This window comes from Lobosporangium transversale (assembly GCF_002105155.1).
Source record: "Lobosporangium transversale strain NRRL 3116 chromosome Unknown BCR41scaffold_32, whole genome shotgun sequence".
Lineage (NCBI taxonomy): Eukaryota > Fungi > Mortierellomycota > Mortierellomycetes > Mortierellales > Mortierellaceae > Lobosporangium > Lobosporangium transversale.
This window is the reverse complement of record NW_019029010.1, coordinates 161593-181028: the sequence shown is the minus strand read 5'-3', so window position 1 is coordinate 181028 and position 19436 is coordinate 161593. Positions and strand designations below refer to the sequence as shown.

The following is a 19436-nucleotide window of genomic DNA, read 5'->3' as shown; positions in this document are numbered from 1 at the left end:
GGACATATACACGGATGCATCGGACACCGGATGGGGGATCGTGATCAACAATCAAACATGGAGTGGCAAATGGACTCCACAAGAGAAAGACCACCACATCAACTGGAAGGAACTACAGACAGTTCTTCGAGCTGTTCAACTACCAATAACACAGGGCAAAATGATCAACATCATATGCGACAACACGACAACGATTGCACACATCAACAGGTTCGGAGGGACGAGGTCACCGGAACTAATGAGACTAGCGGACACGTTATGGCGTCACTGCCTAGCAACGGGGACTCGACTTCGGACGACATACATCCCATCTGCATTCAACCCAGCGGATGCACCGTCACGGCGAATGATATCGCAATTGGAATGGAGGATCAGTCGCCCATTCTTTCAACAACTGGAACACCAATGGGGGCCACATCAGGTGGACCTATTTGCGTCGGCACAGAACAAACAGCTACCGACATTTGTCTCATGGAAATTCCATCCAGATGCTCTGAAGATAGACGCCCTTCAACACAACTGGACAGAGATGGGCAACCTTTACATTTGCCCCCCATGGAATCTTCTATCAATCATCTTGGAGAGGATACAGACCCAGAAACTGACAGCAACAGTAATAACCCCATGGTGGCCGAGTGCAATATGGTTCCCAACCATCAAGGAGATGGCAGTAGCACCACCAATCCCGATCCCTCGGGAAGCAGTCCTACCAGCCGTCGGAAGCGCAAGCGATCTCCTCAGCAAGAATCCACTCTGGTCATTGACAGCATGGAGAATAAGAGGCGACGTAAAGATCTAGATGCAGGACTCTCACCATCCGCTATCACTCTACTAGATTCAGCAGGTGCCAACAGCAAAACACGTCGACAATATCTGCCAACTCAAGAGGCTTTCGCAGTATGGGCTCAACAAGAAGGCTTCGACCCTAGTACGCCAGATGCAATTGCTGTAGTTAACTATTTATGCCATGCGCGGATTATCTATTCTTGGAGTAGGAATACCACTCTTAACAAAAAATCAGCCATCTTAAAGCTTTACGACGACACATCCGTGATCACAGGCAATATCTACTTTCAGCGGTTCATGGCAGCAATGAAAAGTACTGGCGTATTTCAAATGGAGCACGTATCCGCACTCGACATTTCACCCATCCTTTCATACTTCCGCATGGAGGACAATGTGGATCTTGATATGCCTAAGCTCTCTCGCAAGCTCTGCTGGCTCTTAGGCGTTTGTGCGTTTCTCCGGCCAGATGATATCGGTTGCATCGATGTGTCAAAGTCAGAGACCAATGAAAAGGGTCTTCTCCTTACCATAGTCTTCCCTAAGGAGCGACGCGATGGGCAGCGCATCATAAAGTCGATCTTCGTAGGTAGACACCCTAACGACAAGAAAATTTGCCCAGTCGAGGCCTATACAGAATACACCAGACGGATAGCGGACACACCTCTCGAAATCGAGCACCACAAAGATCAGGATTATAAATTCAATCCTCTTATGCGCTTTGTGAAAGACAAGTCTAAAGTCCTTAGGGTCAGTACCATAGGCGCTTTTATGAATGAAATCACACGTCGAATTCCAAATCTTCCGTCGAAACGGCCTCCTCCAAAGCCGCGCGCTATAGGATCAACCTTGGCAGCCATCGCTGGCGTATCAACCCAAGATATCATGGTTCAAGGGAATTGGTCGTCTGACAAGGTTTTCAACAAACACTACCGTGTTTCCCGCAAAACCAATTCAAATTTGACGACGTCTGTTTTTGGTTCGCTCTGAAGTCACATATGGACCATGGCTACGAGGATAATGATCTGGAAGTGCTACAAAGGACGCACTATCCTCATTATCAGAGTAGCCATGGGACATATGTCCCTCCCACACCTCCCTTTTCTTTTCACTCGTTACTAGATAGAGAGTAGATCAGAGCGAACGCTAGATTTTATTTATTTTATTTTTAGTTTTTTCTCGGTCAGAAGGAATAAAAAGAGGTCACACATATGTCCCATGGCTACTCTGATAATGAGGATAGTGCGTCCTTTGTAGCACTTCCAGATCATTTTATTTTATTTTTTTGCTTAACTCAGTGACCGCTCTCTGTACACAGCTCAGCCGAGAGATGACCCACACAGGACGCATCCGAGTCCAAGGCTGCGATTTCAAAGACAGTGAGGAGGAAAATGTCTTTATCCTCTTCCTACCACTGTACTTACGCTCACCCATATCACTCACAGCAAACAACAGGTACTTGGTTATGATGGGAAACTATCAAGTGCAAACATTTTATTTTCCTCAATCTTTGTGGATTGAACATAGCTCTAAGGAGTTGGCAGAAAAGAGCTATCCCTTCTCAAACAAGCTTGAAGACTCATTTGCGCGCGGAGCTTTGGATCCAATGATGACTTATTTCTCCCCAGGGGATGACTAGGCTTTTGCGCTTGATTGGGCTAACCGATCCTCGCTGGAGTACGGCGTATGGCAAGGGGATCCGCTGAAGCCAGATGTGACGATTCGAAAGTACATTTTTGAGACGGCTTATGCTGAGACCAAGTCGTCTAAGGACAAGCGAAGCCTACATTTATTTCTCGAAGACCAATGGAGCCTAATGAGGTTTGCCAAGGACACGATTGACGAGAACCTACGTGATGAACGGGTTGTGATGGAGATCCCTTGTCTGCAAGTGTTTGGTAAGTCTATGTGACTTATGTGGCAATAACGCGCCACACACCTTGACGAGATAAATTTTCGATATGAGGTTCTAGAACAAATCAATGCCATCTTATAGATAGATATGTAGTTACCCGCTACAGGTTCCTCTACCAGGGAATGAATAAATACCTCCATGGGTGTGGGCCCACATCTAATTCTTACTTACTTTTTCTACTGCTCACGATCTATCTACAAAATATATTTCAGTCTCGTTATCGCCGTCAGAGGTCATGATTTGAGTGGTCGTGGACATGTTCAGCCCGTTGGCATTGCCAAAGACCCCAGGAAGGCATAACAGCTCTGATTCTTTCTCGAAATAAGCCATCATATTCAGCCTTACTTTGAAGCTTTTGACCGTTATGGCAATTTCTTTGACTACTTTGTATATGTGGGGCGTTAGGCAAGTTAGTAAACAGATGACTAAAGGGATAAGAGGCACTGCGTGAACAAAGTGCTTTGCGAACGAGCATTGTCTACGGTACCATATCCGTATAAATATTAAATAAAACCCTGCTAATCCGACTTGCACCTACCTTTCGAGCTAATAGGGTGGTGCGGGTGGGACATACGTCCATGGCACCTATGACAATGTGAATAGGCCATCCTTCGTAGACCATTCAATAGAAAAAAGAGGTGAGTGGAAAGACAGAAAGTGCTGTATGTGGAAACTTATGCTTGAATGAGTAAAAGGAAGGAAAAGTCTATCTGGTGGAATGGAGACTTTGACTGAAACTGATCAAAGTGATTGAAGCTGATTAAAAAAAAAAAAAAAAAAAAAAACTCCATATACATATATTTATCATCATTCCCGTAGTAAACTCAGGTTACAGTATGGGAGATTTAGAATACGAACCGAAGCTCTATCAGCCTGCCTCGTTCAGCATCGGCTAAAGCAGAAATTGTCTAGTTGAAGGGGTGGAGATGGCTGGTTATTAATTGAATAAACGAAAGTTGTGTAACAGAATCATCGAAGAGAAAGGTTGGCATATTTTACTGCTCTGGTAACTAGCACTCCTACTATTGATTCCCCTGCTGTTGTTGTTTGTAATAGCTTAGAGAGACAAAGATTATTAAAACAAACCTTTTCAGGCTTAAGACTATATATATTAAAACAAGCCTTTTCAGGCTTAAGACTAAATATTGTCACATTGTTACTCTTTGAACTCTCTTGTTGTTTTGAATCCGGACATAAAAAGTGAAGATGTCGATGGTGTTTGCAGGATTGCCACTGCCGCTATTGCTGTTGCTGTTTTTGTTTCTGTTTTAAGTTTAGAGCTAGAATCCTTAGTTGCATAATGCTTCATACACGTACTTTCTCTTTTGGATGTTCCCTGCTCACGAAGTCTGGGCTTTGCGCTGACCAAAGCTGTGGAGTGCTTTACTGCATCAGTCTAGATAACGCGGTCAGGTTGTGAAGCAATGGATTTAACCGATGTCGATGGTAATAAGGCTGTTTGATGTTGTATCGTGAGAAGAATGTATATGGGCAGCAGTTGTGCCATTTCAATCCGATTTTGCAGTTGCCTCGTTATCTTTTGCCTGGGGCATAGAGTATGGTTCAGATTCCCATATTGATTCCCATATTGATTCCAATCTAGCTACTGGACCACGTATAAACTTTCTGTGAATTCGGTTAGGACTGCGGCTGTTATAATTGACTGACTGCATCCACGACGAGGACGATGACCAATCATTAGCTGTATGGGCATTTGACAACAGTGTTGGGGCTGCAGTTGTTATACTTGAATGACCGCGTCCACGACGAGGACGACGACGCGCCATTAGCTGTGTTGGCATTTAACGACGGTGGGACCATTCGGGTATAGCTTTCCATAATATTTCTAGCACGGAAGGCACTTGATCCAGAAGTAAAGGTTGTCAAGGCTTTAGTGGCAGCATCTTTGACGTCACTGTTATTGCCACCAATACTGTTGCTGATTAGGTTCGGTTGGGTCTTTTTGACAGTAACATGACGAGGAACAGGTCCTGAGGTGGCAACGGAGTGTGATACCATAATAATTGACGATGAGGTAGTCGCCATTGCTGCTATAGTTAAATCTATGATCGTACTTGCCGTGCTATACTGCTTGTCTTCTATTTTTCTTTGTCTTTGTTTCTTTTTATATCGTCGTTTCTTTGACAGCTGAGTGTTATGCTGAGTAAGAGGGTCAGAGGGCTCTTTGCGTTTCCTGATGGAATGTGGCGCCATAGTAGCTGGTGATGAGATAGCTGTTATTGTTGTTGTAATTAATGCTGTACTTGAGCTTGCCATGCTGCACTGGTTACTTTCTATTTCTTCTTGCCCTTGTTTCTTTTCATATCATCGTTTCTTTGGCAGCTGAGTGTCATGCTGGATAGGAGGGTTAGAGAGTTCTTTTCGTTTTGTGATGAAATGCATTTTTCTTTCTGGATAAGCAATGGGGAACTCAGTTGGAAAATAAAAAAGTGAAGGTATACTATTGCGATTAGCAATCATTTACATGGGTTATTACAATGGCTAATTTTTTACCTCTGGACCAACCGATTTGCGATTTCAAAGTATTGACTAAATAACGAATACATATTCAGCATCTTACTCTTTTGCGCCTTCTAGGGAGTTTATTCAAAAATAAAATAAAATAAAAAAAAATAAAAAAGAAAGCGGCGTAGCGGGAATTGAAATGGGTAATCTGCGCGCTTGTGATATCATCCGTCAATTTTCATATGCTCGCAAGGTGGAGAAAGAGAAAACTCTTACAGGTGGAGGGATAACCATCCTCAAAGATATGCAGGGTCATATATACATACAACAACAAGAGCACGAGCCACAATGCTCTCTTTGTATGGTGTGCAACAAAGAGAGAAAGGAAAACAGTGAGCGATGTGACGCGACTAAAGTAAAAGGACAGGATTCAGAGCACAAGCTTATCAACACTCGCATACTCCCATTTTTCGCCAGCATTAAGCTCGAGTACCTTTTTTTCTTTAGCAATGGGGTTCATCAGGTACTGTCAGTAGAGTTTGCTATTTGACTCTCTTCTCCCATTCTTTCTCTTCATCCTTAACAAAGAATAGGATGCATTGTCGTGGGAACTGTGCTGCGGCAGTTTTTGTTCAAACAGACTTTTTTCCTTTTTTTCTTTTCCTTATTTTCCTTTTCAAAGAGCCAAAGAGATACGACACGTCATTTCCTCGATACGATCGTGTGCTTTTTACTGGTCGATATATAAACGTTGATACTTTGTTTCACCTTCAAATCTTAATGTATTCTACATTGTATTGCATGAAAATAAAAAATAAAAATAAAAAAAAAAAAAGGCGCAGAGGTATTCTTACGAATGTCATGTGTTATTTTCCACCACACTCTGGAAAAACGGCAAGCTGCCAAAGTACAGGTCCAACGACAGTCTATCCCATCTCTTGTTAGGAGTGAAGAAAGGAAATAGAAGAAGAGGATAAAGAAGATAATCTCCTTTATCAATAAGAGTAAACAAGCTCGAGAGCAATACAGTCCATGCTCTGGTTGTTTATAGACAGGTTTTCCTTATGAGTCTTGAGGACAGAGCATTATTCCCACTTTCAATCGTGAGAGTCTCTTCTTTATCATATGAAATATGACAGATGACATCAAAGACACGTATATTTATTTATTTTTTATCTTTTTATATTGTTGTTTATCTTTTTAAATTGTTGCTTATCTTTTATTGGTCGCTCTTGAGCGTACAGCAAGCAAGGTACTTAGTACAGCGCGCTTTTGAACACCAATCACTCCTCGGCCCTTCTCCTCTTCTTGCGCGAACGTAAATAATAATAATAAGAAACCAATATAAAAAGGACTAATTTTGACTCTCTTCTTTTTTCTTCTTTTCTCTTCTCTTTCTCCTCGGTCTCCTCGACCATCGGCCTCCTCAACCAAGACAAAAAGGTAAGCAACACTCCCTAAACAATCACTCTTACTGAAGTTCTCAACACTGTCACTCTGTGCTTCACTGTCCTTGTTCTGATTATTTATTTTCTGCTTGTGTCTCTCTTTTCATTCCACGATTAGACTGCAACGACATGAAGCTGGCTAAAGCAACTGGGGCTTCATAACGCACAGCCAGGCTGCCACACTCAGGCGCCCATACTCGAACGGCTGCACTCCAACGAAAAGCCGTATTCAACTGGCCACGCTCCAGATGGCCACGCTCCAGACGGCCACGCTCCAGATGGCCACGCTCTAAACAGCCACGCTCTAAACGGCCTCGTACAAAGGCCAGTCTGCCGCAGTCAAACGAACAGACCTTCTCCACGGCCGTATAGCCAGCCCACCCCATCTTGGGATGATGGTCAAGGCTTCACGAATAATCCTAAATCATAGCAACCAGACCACTTCCCACAGCGTGGTCTGGAAGGCACTGGTACCGAAGCTCGACGCCACTAGGCGAAGGGTGAAACCAAAGAGAGGCCGAACAGTCCATCCAGGCAAAAAACAAACGCCTCCGGAAACAAATGCCTCAAAAAAAAAAGAAAAAAAAAAAAAAAAGAAAAAAAAAAAAAAACTAAATCAAAAAAAAAAAAAAGAAAAAAATCCAAAGAAAAAAAGAAACCAAAAAAAAAAAAAAAAAAAATCCAAAGAAAAGAAAAAGAAAGAAAAAAACCAAAGAAAAAAACCAAAGAAAAAAACCAAAGAAAAAAACCAAAGAAAAAAACCAAAAAAATAAACCAAAAAAACCAAAGAAAAAAAAAAATAACCCAAAGAAAAAACACAATTAAAAAAAAATTAACCAAAGAAAAAAAAAACCAAAAAAAAAGACTCAATAAAAGCCCCAAAAAAGAAAAGTAAAAAAAAAGATCTCATATCAGAAAGAAGAAAAAAGAAAAAAGAAAAAAGAAAAAAAGAAAAAAAAAAACCAATTAAAAACATAAGAAAGCCAAAAAAAAAAAAAAAAAAAAAAAAAAAACTCTTACTAACACAACACAAAGCACTCTTTAACATAGCAACAATGCACATCCAAGGTGCAATAACCAATGCATATCTAAGGTAGGTCCGAACGGGCATGAGCCTGAGCTGGTTCTTTAACGAGCCTTGCGATGGCGGAGCCCTTCGGTCCAGAATGGGAAAGGGAATGGGGATGGGGATGGGAATGGGTTAATAAATGTGTGTGTGTGCGGGCGTTTGCAAGGCCATGGGGCCTGACCAACGGAGCACGATATGCCAGACCACCTCCACGTGGTGTGCTCCGGACAACATCTTGGAGAGTCTTTTCGATGGTGACAAAGAAAAGCGCTTTCCAAGGTGGCTAAGAGTCTGGCTTCTTGTAGCTTAGGATAATAACCAGGTAAGCTAGATAGCTAGATAGCAAGCAATCTCTTAATAAAAAGTATTCACACAAAAAAAAAAAAAAAAAAAAAGCTTTAAAATGCAGTCTCCGAAAATTGAAAATTTAGTAGAGGCGGCATTGCTTAGATGATAGGAGGGTGAACTTATTAATGTACTGCCCCGAAAATGAGGGGTTCTGGTGCCTATTGTTATGTTATGAACAACTGGCTTTGGAAGAGAGGCTTCAATATATATATATATATATATTGAGAAGCACTTCCTTGGACTCTTCACCATGGAAGCACTTCTATTGTCTCCTGCACAAGTATAAATGAGGAGCACCCATGGAGCAATACTCAAAGTAAGCACTATCTTGCTGTGTGAACCAGCAACCTGCACTAGGCGGGATGGTGGGTACTCCTTGGTGACACACAGCTCCAATCCTCATGTCAGTCATCATCAAAATGTTTGCACCTCATTTACCACCAAACCTTAAAGTGTTTACATTGTCCAACAGACACCATTTTGCTATTCTTGCATTCTTGTTTATTTGCTGAATATCCATGCATGATTTCTTGGGTAGGTCATTCTTTATATGAGACATCCTTTTACTCTTTGACGCCTAATACATGTATGTGTGTATGTGTTTATTGTGTATAAAGACTCTCTCTGTTCTTTGTCTAAACAGGCACTAATGCAACAGCAGCGAGCACAACTGCGGTGATCGCATACATGACGGAAGCCGATGATGGTGAAGACAAGGCTGAGAGGCCAGAGCCATTAGAGCTTCCCTCTGCGCTTGTCCCACCATTTTCAAACTTGGTGTTGTTGCAGTAGACCGAATATGCCGCTTGAAGACTTGTCTGGACGGCCTCAATATTGCCGGGTGGACACAGAGCATCACATTTCGCGAGGAAGGAGACATCCTTGCCAAGGTTGCAAAAGCACTGCTGCTCTTTATTGGAAAGTTCATTGAAGGATGCTTGCTTCGAGGTATCGATCCCATTACAGCCTGGAACTGCGTGTGCCATATCATCCACGCACCCTTGGCACATGTTAGAGGCAGCATGGACCATGGAAGAGCCAACGAGCAGGACCAGGACCAAGGCTAAAAGTGTGATATAGGACTTTGAATGCATCTTGTATTCTTGTATTCTTGTATTGCTTTTCTGAAGAACGTGTAGCTGTATGAGTGTTTGTGAGAGTCTTAGCGAGGATGAGAAAGAGAGAGGATGAAAAGCAAGGTTGTTATAGGGGCGAAGAGCGCCTGCTTTTATATGTATACATATATATTTGAGTGTTCTAAATGTCCTTAAATGAAACAGAAACCTGTTTCCAGAACAGAGGAGCCCATTCACATTGCTTTTCACAGAAGTGTATTTACATGTACGAATATATATATATAATCAAAGTTTCTTAATTGCATGCATCCAACGCTCAAGTCGGAAAAAGCTTGCGCACAAATGTGGTCCGATTGGGTCCTCATATAGACATTTATAATTTGGCTCATTCTTTAAAATGGTTTCGACTTTGTCACTTTGTCAAACCTTGTTTTCTGCCAATAGGAACAATGGCTACATACTATTTCAACCAGCGATGGGAGAAATGAGAACATTTTTTTTCACAAGACAAATGGGCTCCCTTTAAACTCCAAAAGGTTTCCCCTTTAAACTCCAAAGGTCTCCAGGGCGTTACAATCTGGAGGCACAGTTGACAGACAATTGGGATCCATTTATGAACATGCTAATATGCTCATGACAAAATAAAGCATAAGGGCCTAAAAAGAACGTTTGAAAGTAGACACAGAGCAAAAAAGGTTAAAAAAAACGAGGTCCCGCCAAGAGCCCTGATTTATGATTTCTTGCGCCTGCAATTAGACACTGCGCCTGCAAACAGAACATCCCACCCCACCTCTGCAAACTTTTCTATAAAAAGGTCCCATACAACTAGTTCTTGTCCAAATCACAACAGCCATTCCTACAAGTCAAGCAAGCTAGCCAGTCCTCCACACACATACACATACACATACACCCAACACCCAAGACTCAATACACACTCACACAGTCATGTCAGCCATCAAGACCCTCTTGTTGATCTCCGCCCTCGGTGTCGGTGCCATCCAAGCCATTTGCACGCTTCACATCCAGCTGTACCAGCCCACTGTCAACGATATTTGCGTATTTGACTTTCCAGACTGTGCCAACTTTACTTCAGAGAATGCCTCATCATTTGGACTTGATGTTGCCTTTGACTACCCGACTGACACCCCTATTCACCGCCAAAAGACAACGTCACAAGAGGCACAACTGTTCAAAGCAGTGTATGGCAAGCAGCTTTTGGGGTGCTATGACTATGGTACTGCTACAACGACCTACATCAGACAATAGAACCTACTGATGGGTTAAAAAAAGAAAAGAAAAGAAAAGAAAAAAGAAAAAGAACCTGTAATAATAAATAAACTCTTGCTGCTCTCAAGATAAAATGATCCATTTGAATTCCAGCTGTAGAAGCCAAGTTCTTTCTATTAGGCCTCGGACAAAACCCTGAATGGGAAAAGTGGGCCAACTCGCAATTTTAGAGAAGAGAGAGAGAGCCTTCTATTTTGATCTTGTTATTATATAATTGAATATCTTTTTTTTTTTTTTTTTTTTTTTTTTTTTTTTTTTCGAATGTGGGCATGTGTTCCTTCTCCATACGCTTGTGTGCTTTTCTACACTAGTGTTTGTGTACGACTTAATACTTTTCTTAAGATTAACTTTATGAAAGGTCTACGCCCATATAGAGAAGTTGCAAAACCAGCTACCATTGATTCGCATTATGCTATATGGTATGCGGGCTTGATGCTACCCTGTTTAATTTAGTCGTCGGCAGAATCATTGCTCCAAGTCATCAGTGAGTTAAACGTTTGTATGTCCAACTAATAAGAAGCATGTAAGCCAGCCAAGGAATGACTTATTTTTATTCTTAATGAAAAAAGAAAAAAAAAGTAAAAACAAGGCATGTTATGTACAGCCTGCAATACAGTCCCTGCGAAAGGTCCCATCTCTTGTTAGGAGTGACGAGAGAGAATAGGTGAGGAGTATAAAGAAGACGGTTTTCTTTACTAGCATGAGTAAATAGTTCGAGGGCAATATAGCTCGCGCCTGCTTAATTGCGGATACCAGTATTTTTATATTTTATCATTTCTACAATTTACCTTTACTACTGTATATTATACATGCGCTTTGACTAAAACATGGGTGTGCAGATTTTAGTATTTCAGGGCAAATAGAGTATACTAGTGCTGATACAAGGGTTAGGTACTGCATTCAACCTGAGTCTTTCTTCAAGAAGGAGGTGATACCAAATTTTAGACTGTACAATTCTCATGTAAATTGAAAATTGTCCTCTTTGCAAAGACGACAATTAAATACTTAACTTCTTTTTACATGGGATTTGTGCGGGCCAAATTATAAGCGCCATGAAAACAAGAATTATAACTTTCCATGTAACGCGTATTTTTATTTATATCTCCAGTCAATGGTCATGTATCTCCGTTACCCGATCGTAATAAAATGTTTCACTTGCCTCTACTCCTCTGTATATCTTCCAACTTTTACTTCTCCTTTCCCCATCTCTTGTACCCAGCTCATAGACAAACAAAGCACCAAGTGCCTATCTCTTTTTATCTTCTACCTCTTTCCTGACTTCTTCTTAACTAGGGTCATTGGACGAATCTCCATACTGATCTAAAGATGGTTGTCATTTGAAACATTTTTTTTTAATCGATTGATTGCATGCTCTCTAAAAGCAACAGTGCCAGGGTTTTTAAAGCTGTTGACCATCATGAATATCCCACTAATGCACGTTGCCTCTGCAGCAACTGTGCCAGTTTCCTGGGATCAGTGTCAACAAGGCCAATTAAATACCAAAGATGCGAGGCGTATTTTGATCGTCACGCGGTCGATACCCGAAAACAATGGGTATATGGGCAACGACACTCATGGTCGCAAAGGCCCTTGACATCATTCCAGAACGAAACCAGCTCTGCTTCATTCATGGCCTCCTAGGAGGTTTTTTAATTCTAAACGGGATAGAAATGTTATCACGAAAACCTGCTATCAGATATGTATAGACAGGTTTAACAGAAAGTGGGCAAGAGGAAGGTGGTTTCATTCTGAGAATACGTCATCAATGCACTTTCAGGAAACAAGTCTCAATTAAGGACGTTTGCGAATAATCCGTTTCCAAATTTGCATATCTCAATATTGACCGTTTTTTCTAGACGTACAAACCAGAAATAATATTAATAGAGAGCTTACATAAGCAGCGGCTCGGCAATGGAAGCTGATGCGGCTTGAATATTAACTTGAACCTGGGGATGCTACCTGCGGCAGTAAGATGGATATGCAATGTCACATTAGGAAGCATGAGTTGCATAGCTCAGAGTTCGATGTTTCTTCGGCAGCAACATCTCAATTAAAGATACAATACAGAAAGAATTAAGGACTAATCGACTAATGACGCTGTATCTACAGTACATGGAAATGTTGGAATCATATTGGAGAGCCTAAAGATTCTCGGACGATGAGCCTGGTATACATCTGCTAGTAATGTGGGGACACCTTACGAGTAAGGATATGGATGACTGGTGTTAAGACGTCGTTGTTGTTAGCCCTTAAGGAAATGCTTTTGAGCGTACTATGCCACGACTCGACGTAGATGCTGACGCTGAATCAGGGATAGGATCTACTTTGACTATTTCTACCGAAACCTGTCTGCAACAGAACCAAAGTAATACTTGTTCAAGTGCTTTGCAACTCAATCTGCCGATTAAATTATCTTCTGTTTCCTTTTTTCTTTGAGCACGGCAAAATCCCGCTCCCACGCTTGTGACACATGTCGGGTACAGTAAAATACGTTCGGACAACATTGATGTGCTGCTGGCGAAGAATGCTGCTCCTTTCTTTTTTTTTACCTTACCAGAATATATATACAATCCTTTCTCTCGTATATTTGGCGCTTGTAGCGGAATCATATGACTTCTTAGATTTGCTTTGCCCTTTCTGGCTTGATCGTACAGTATCCGTGTAAGCACATTACTCGCATTGGGAATGAGATCAACGTTGAATATTCTTTGGTGCTGTTTGCTCCATTGATCGAAATACATGGTTTTAATAAGAGTCAGTATCCAGTCTTTCTTGTCGTAGGGAGAAACTTTGTCTTCTAGAATATTGACGACCTGAGGTGTGTCAAGATAAGTGAGTCAAAGAACAGAGATTCTGGCACGGTATTACTAATGCTTCTCTGAAGAATTTCTTCGAGTTCGTATTGCTTTTCCTTTCCCAAGTCAGCATCATCAATAATGAACATGGCATCGTCATTGCTGATATCTGAAGCGTTGGTGGTTATTACCTCCACGACACCTTCTACCTCTCGGCTCGTTTATGGCTGTCGGAGCCAAAGGTGAGTTACATCTGCTGCACTCAGCTTATTGTCTACCTTAATGGGAATAGGATTACATGTAGGTTATCCACAGAGAGCAGTCAGTGCTTACTTGACACTAAACGAGGAGCGGGAGAGCGGGAGTAATCTGCTCATCTACTTCTGGATATGGAGGATCTAGAATATCAATTGGTTACTCAAAAGGCCACAAAAATCAGTCTTTTCACTGGTCCAACTGTCCAATCGTCCGATCGACGTGAAAGTTTTTTTTTTACGCATTTCCTTTTTTTTTTTTTTTTTTTTGTTTGAGGTTTCTCTGGACAGATGAGAAAGATGAAGACAGATGAGAAATGAAATTCAGAAATATTGATTGATTATTCAATGCTGTTCAGATGCCAACTTTTTGGCATGCCATAGAGCCATTCTCATTGGTAGTGAGATGTTATTTAGCATTCAAAAAAAAAAAAAAAAAAAAAAAAAAAAAATCGCTCCTAATACATTATACATTTCAACAAATAAACACAGCACTCTACTTCGCCATCCAGAGAAACCAAACCTTTGGCGAAGTATTTTTTTTCTTTTGTCCAATGGTCACAAAAGAAACCCCGAGTTACAAGGGAGGCGAAGAAAAAAAATGGGTCAGTGCCTGGTGCAAAAAAATAAAAAAAAAAAAAAAAAAAAAAAAATTACCCCGAGGAACAGACAGCCCTCGACATCGCCACTTCTATCTTTTTTTTCTTTTTCTCTTTTCTCTCTCTCTCTTTTGCACACACAGCTCATCTCCTCCTCTCTTATTGTGTCCATCCGTCTCTATCTTTCTTTTGATTGAACTTCATTCATTCTTTTGTATATTCCTGATTGTCTACTGTAAGTTGTCTCTTCTCATAAGCTGTCTGCAGTTATTGTACTGTTTCAATACTAATATTGTCTTTCTCTTTCTTCCTTCATATTTGCAACATCAATAAAATAAAAAGGACGTTAATCCTCTAGTATTAAAGGATAAATAACTTGAAATGGGTCGGTTAGAAGCCTTAGTCACCCGTGGGTCTTTAACTCCACGAGTGGCATTTCAAATCGCTATCGCCTACTTGGAAATTGCTCAAAAGACCACGAATGAAGCGGTGGCGTTGGAGCAATGCATCGATGCCAACATCGCCCTATCCCGTATCCGTGGCTATGAACGCAAAAATCTTCTCGAGGCCACAGCTACAGATGATAAGATCCTGCGTATGAACGTCGCGTCCGCTTGGTTCCAACTTTCGCAGCAGTTTGAAAGGTTGAAACGTCCAGAAGAGAGTCAGAACAGCGCTAGGCAGGCTCAGAAGTGGAACCATAGCCAGCTACAAAATGTCCCACCACTGCCCCCAGCAGGCAACAACAGTATTGACACCAAAGCACTCATCAATAACACATCCATGAGTCCCGGTGCTATCAATCCTAATTTCAAAGAGCTCAAGTACTCCTCTACCGATGTCGCAACTATCTCGGATGAAATCTTTAAAACTGATATAATCCAACCCATCAAACAATACCAGCTGCCAGAGCCTGATGCGCGACTCACCGATATTCGCCAACTTAGGTTCTGTCTCAGTCTGCTACCGACCGCTCCTATGAAGATTGATGTCCCTTCAGACGAAGTACGAAAGTGGTGTAGTGAGGTAGCAAAGGATGCTGACGAACTAGAGCGGTTAAAGAAGCTAGCGGAGGGTGTGATTGGCGCGTTTAAAGATCGTGCTGTAAAGTCCGAAGCTGCTGTTAGCGAGATTGTCTGCCTGGCGCCAGTCCTTGAGAAAGACCTGCTTAGAACGATTCTTATGTTCCTTGCCAATGGTATCAATGAAAACATCTTGCTCGAAACACATCTACTCCAAGGTCTGGCCGAGGTGATGCAGCACGGTTCTCCTGAATACATTGATTCGGATGACTTCGTTGTGATTTTAAATCTCCTCAGCGATCGCATTCAAAATACTCACGTACAATCGGGCGATCATCTTTATCGTTTGGCTGCGGTAATTGCATGTGTTCTCGATGCCATGGTCAACAATCAAATCGCAGGATTGAGGCGTGTAGAACTTCATGAGCCACTAATGAACTTCCTAAAGGAATTGGAGGGAAGTTCGGATCCTCATCTAGTGTATTATGGAGCTTATGCTGCCCAGGCCTTACTATATATCCCTGACGATGAAACAACCATGCAAGCACTTCTCCGACGTACATCAGCAGTCCTGCGTGGTGTGTTTGGCGTTGTGGCTGCTGTCAAGGGACTTAATGTCAATGCAATCATAGAGGAGCTGGATAACGTTCAGAAAGAGCTTCCGTTGAAAGCTATAGCAGATGCGGGCGTAAATATGTACAAAGGAGTGACGTCGCTACTAGACAGTGGAGCAACATTCAAGGAATCCCTAAGTGAGGGTCTGAGCTTTACTCGTAAGACTGCATGGTATCCAGCACTGCGCATGGCGGATGCTCTACTCCAGACAGGCGAGTTCAGCAAGTTTAAGGCCCTTGTGTGTGGAGTAGTATGCAGACGAGTAACCGCTTTCCAGTGGGGAATATGTCAGCGATTGGGTCGGATTGCGGTCAATAAAGACTGGGGTCCCAGTACATGTCTGGATGCGCTTAAATTCCTTGGTGAGATTTACAAGAACGACAAGGACTGGGGTGCAGACCCTTCTATTAAACAATGGATCCTTACTATTCTTCATACTCTATCGGGCTCGAAGGAACAAGGAACTAATATGCCAAGTAAGTTTTGTTTTGTAGGTTTTGTAGGTTATTCACATCTACTTTATTCTCTCTATTTGCCAATTCTGAGCATGCCCTTCGGTTGTATTTGATACAATTTAGATGCTAGGTACATACTTCATGAACTCCGCGATGATGGAAACGAAGACAAAAAACAGCTGTACAAAAATACCTTAGCCAGCTTAGACCAAGAACCATGCAAGTACCCCATCATTATCACTTTAGCCGAGCCTGCTACTACTCACACTTTGCTCGATCGTGTCCAGAAGAAGCCTGATGTCGAAAAGGACCTGCGTCAACTTAAGCGACATCAACTAAAGAGTCGAGACGCCAAGGAATTTTATATTCCACTTCAAGCCAAGGAGCCACAAGCACGAGACACAGATCAATTTAGATTGTTTGATGAGGCATTGGAATTCCTGAAGAGTGATCGAAAGGTGTTCCTAGTCCTAGGTGATTCAGGTGCTGGCAAATCGACCTTCAATCACACACTCGAAAACTATTTATGGGACAATTATGAGAAAGAGAAAGGAAGAATCCCTCTCTATATCAACTTACCAAATATTGAAAGCCCTGAAAAGGATTTGGTTGCGAAACATCTACGAAAGACTGATTTCGATGAGCCACAGATCAAAGAACTCAAGAGGAGCCGCCAATTCATTCTCATCTGCGATGGATACGACGAAAGTAAACAGACAAGTAACCTGTATGTATCTAACCACTTCAATAAGCCTGGGGAATGGCAGGTACAGATGTTTATCACTTGCCGTACTGAATACCTTGGTTCAGACTATCGGGATCGTTTCCAACCTATGGAACGCAATAAGCAAACAGAAAAGTCCAAGTATCAGGAAGCAGTTATTCTTCCATTCTCCGAAGCCCAGATCAATGAGTATATTGCGCAATATGTGCGGAATAAGGATGCACAATGGAACTCGCATCAATATAAAAAAGCACTTGGGCATGTTCCTGGCCTTGCCGAGCTTGTGAAGAACCCATTCCTGCTCTCGCTGTCTCTGGACGTGCTTCCACGCATTATGGAGCCAGACCAAAACCTAGAAAACACAGTCATCAGGCGTGTGTCGCTGTACGACCAATTCATAGAGCTATGGCTGGAGCGAGGCAAGAAGCGATTAGAAGAAAGCATAAGTGAAGATGATAAGAGAATCTTTGAGATTTTGTCTGAGGAAGGGTTTGCACAGAATGGTATTCGATACCTAACCGAACTGGCAACTGCTATCTACAAGGAACAAGGAGGCGCTCCTGTTGTGGAATACTCTATTTTCCGGCATAAAGATTCATGGAAAGACGCTTTCTTCAGTCGAGACAACGGCAAACACCTACTCCGTGAGGCTTCTCCACTTACTCGCACTGGCAATATGCACAGGTTCATCCATCGCTCAATTCTGGAGTACAGTCTAGTTCGCTCGATCTTTGAGCCGCAAGATATTAAGGACATCACGATAGACGAAACCGGACAGGCAGTGGGACCGCCCTCACGTAGGGGAAGTGTCGGCTCGGCGTACAGTTTCGACATGGGAAGAAGGAACAAGACGCAAGAAGAGATCAATAGAGCAATCGCCCCAAATCCGGAATCGCCTCTGGTCTGGAGGAGCTTTGTAGATGACTCATCTATCCTACAGTTCTTGGAAGATAGAGCTCGGCTGGAACCCCTGTTCAGGGTACAGCTTCGCAACTACATCAACCTCTCAAAAGAAGACATCAAATGGCGAGTTGCAGCTGCTAACGCCATGACCGTCTTGGTGCGAGCGGGAGAAACATTCATTGGACAAGACTTGAGCCGCATTCAAATCCCATCGGCAGACCTAAGCTTTGGTATTTTCGAGTCAGCTAAACTGGAAGGGGCCGACCTGAGGAAGGTCAATATGCGTAGCTGTTGGCTTCGAGAGGCTGATTTGAGTGGCGCAAAGATGGCAGGTGTCCAATTTGGTGAATGGCCGCTACTGAAGGAAGGTGCTTGGGCTCAGTGGGGTGCCTACTCACCAAGTGGGGACACTTTGGCTGTTATAAACAAAAACAAGACTGTCAGTGTCTACTTCACAAAAACATGGGAGAAACTTGGCGTCTTGGAGGCCCGTGCAGATAATGATCCCAAGTTTGCATACTCACCTGATGGTCGACGCATAGCCTTTTGGGATGGCAGCCAAGATATCCCCGTGTATGCGGTGCCTGAGACAACTGAGACAGCTGAGGTGGGACTCATAAAGCTTATGTATACTTTACAAGGCCATACAGGAGCAATTACATGTGTTGCTTTCTCCCCAGATGAAAAGTACATCGTGTCTGCAAGTGAGGATCATACAGTGCGCATTTGGGATGCACAGACAGGTGGCCACCTGCATACTTTCGAAGAACACACCGATGCAGTTTTGGACTTGGCTTTCTCTCCAGTTGAAAATCTGCTTGCATCCGCCAGCAAAGATACAACAGTGCGTGTGTGGGATCTGACATCTAACGAGCTGAAGTTGACATTGCAAGGACATGACGATCAGATGAAGAAGGTCGCATTTTCCGCTGAGGGGCAGGTTATAGTAACCCTTCGAAGCGAAGGCACTTTGATCGTATATAACGCTGAATCTGGTGAAAAAAAATGGACCTGGAACCGTAATAATTGCGCTGAAAACATCGCTCACACTCCCGGTGCTGACAGCACCATTTGTCTCCCTGATACTGAAACCGAAACTATCATTTGCTCTCCCAATGGCCGGTACATTGCTGCATACACCCTTAAAGCAGTGTCTCTGTTTGATTCAGAGAAAGGGACAGTCCTTCAAACGATCACGGGACATTCTAACCTGATCTGCGGCATCGCGTTTTCGCCCAATAGCGAACAGATTGCGACTTGTGGTTATGACAATACAGTGCAGCTATGGGCCACCATATCAGGTCAATGCATCAATACCTTCCATGGTCATACTGGGCCAGTCAACCATGTAGCATATTCGCCAAGTGGCCATCAGGTCGCATCTTTCAGTCAGGATGAAACCGTGCGTCTGTGGGATACACAGCTATTGCATTCGACCCGATCATCCATTGGTCATACCAAGCCGGTCCGACGAGTGATTTCCTCTCCTGATGGACGACAAGTTGCATCTGGTAGTGAAGATGGAACTGTTTGTCTTTGGGATACACAAAAAGGACAGCCTATCCACACATTCGCAAGCCAGGGAAGCCAAGGATGCAGCACGGTCGATATCAAGTATTCCGATGATGGTAGTCAAATCATTGTGAATGACCAGTACAAGACCTTGCGTATTTATAA

The 19436-nt window shown here is 42.7% G+C and overlaps 4 protein-coding genes across 4 annotated transcripts; 1 reads left to right on the top strand and 3 right to left on the bottom strand.

The window, feature by feature from the left end:
- Positions 1-4396: 4396 nt before the first annotated feature.
- On the bottom strand, positions 4397-4975 carry BCR41DRAFT_398538 (hypothetical protein; the record flags this gene model as incomplete). Its single annotated transcript, XM_022028969.1, has 1 exon — positions 4397-4975. The coding sequence occupies one exon, from the start codon at positions 4973-4975 to the stop codon at positions 4397-4399; it is 579 nt and encodes a 192-aa protein (XP_021879095.1).
- Positions 4976-8588: 3613 nt separating this feature from the next.
- On the bottom strand, positions 8589-9328 carry BCR41DRAFT_358070 (hypothetical protein). Its single transcript, XM_022024988.1, has one exon. It carries the CDS (start codon positions 9121-9123, stop codon positions 8665-8667), a length of 459 nt encoding a protein of 152 aa, XP_021879094.1. The 5' UTR covers positions 9124-9328; the 3' UTR covers positions 8589-8664.
- Positions 9329-9945: 617 nt separating this feature from the next.
- On the top strand, positions 9946-10451 carry BCR41DRAFT_358069 (hypothetical protein). The gene has a single exon (XM_022024987.1). The coding sequence runs from the start codon at positions 10051-10053 to the stop codon at positions 10369-10371; it is 321 nt and encodes a 106-aa protein (XP_021879093.1). The 5' UTR covers positions 9946-10050; the 3' UTR covers positions 10372-10451.
- A 2071-nt stretch (positions 10452-12522) lies between these two features.
- On the bottom strand, positions 12523-13354 carry BCR41DRAFT_132268 (hypothetical protein). The gene has a single exon (XM_022019489.1). It carries the CDS (start codon positions 13131-13133, stop codon positions 12642-12644), a length of 492 nt encoding a protein of 163 aa, XP_021879092.1. The 5' UTR covers positions 13134-13354; the 3' UTR covers positions 12523-12641.
- Positions 13355-19436: the final 6082 nt, after the last annotated feature.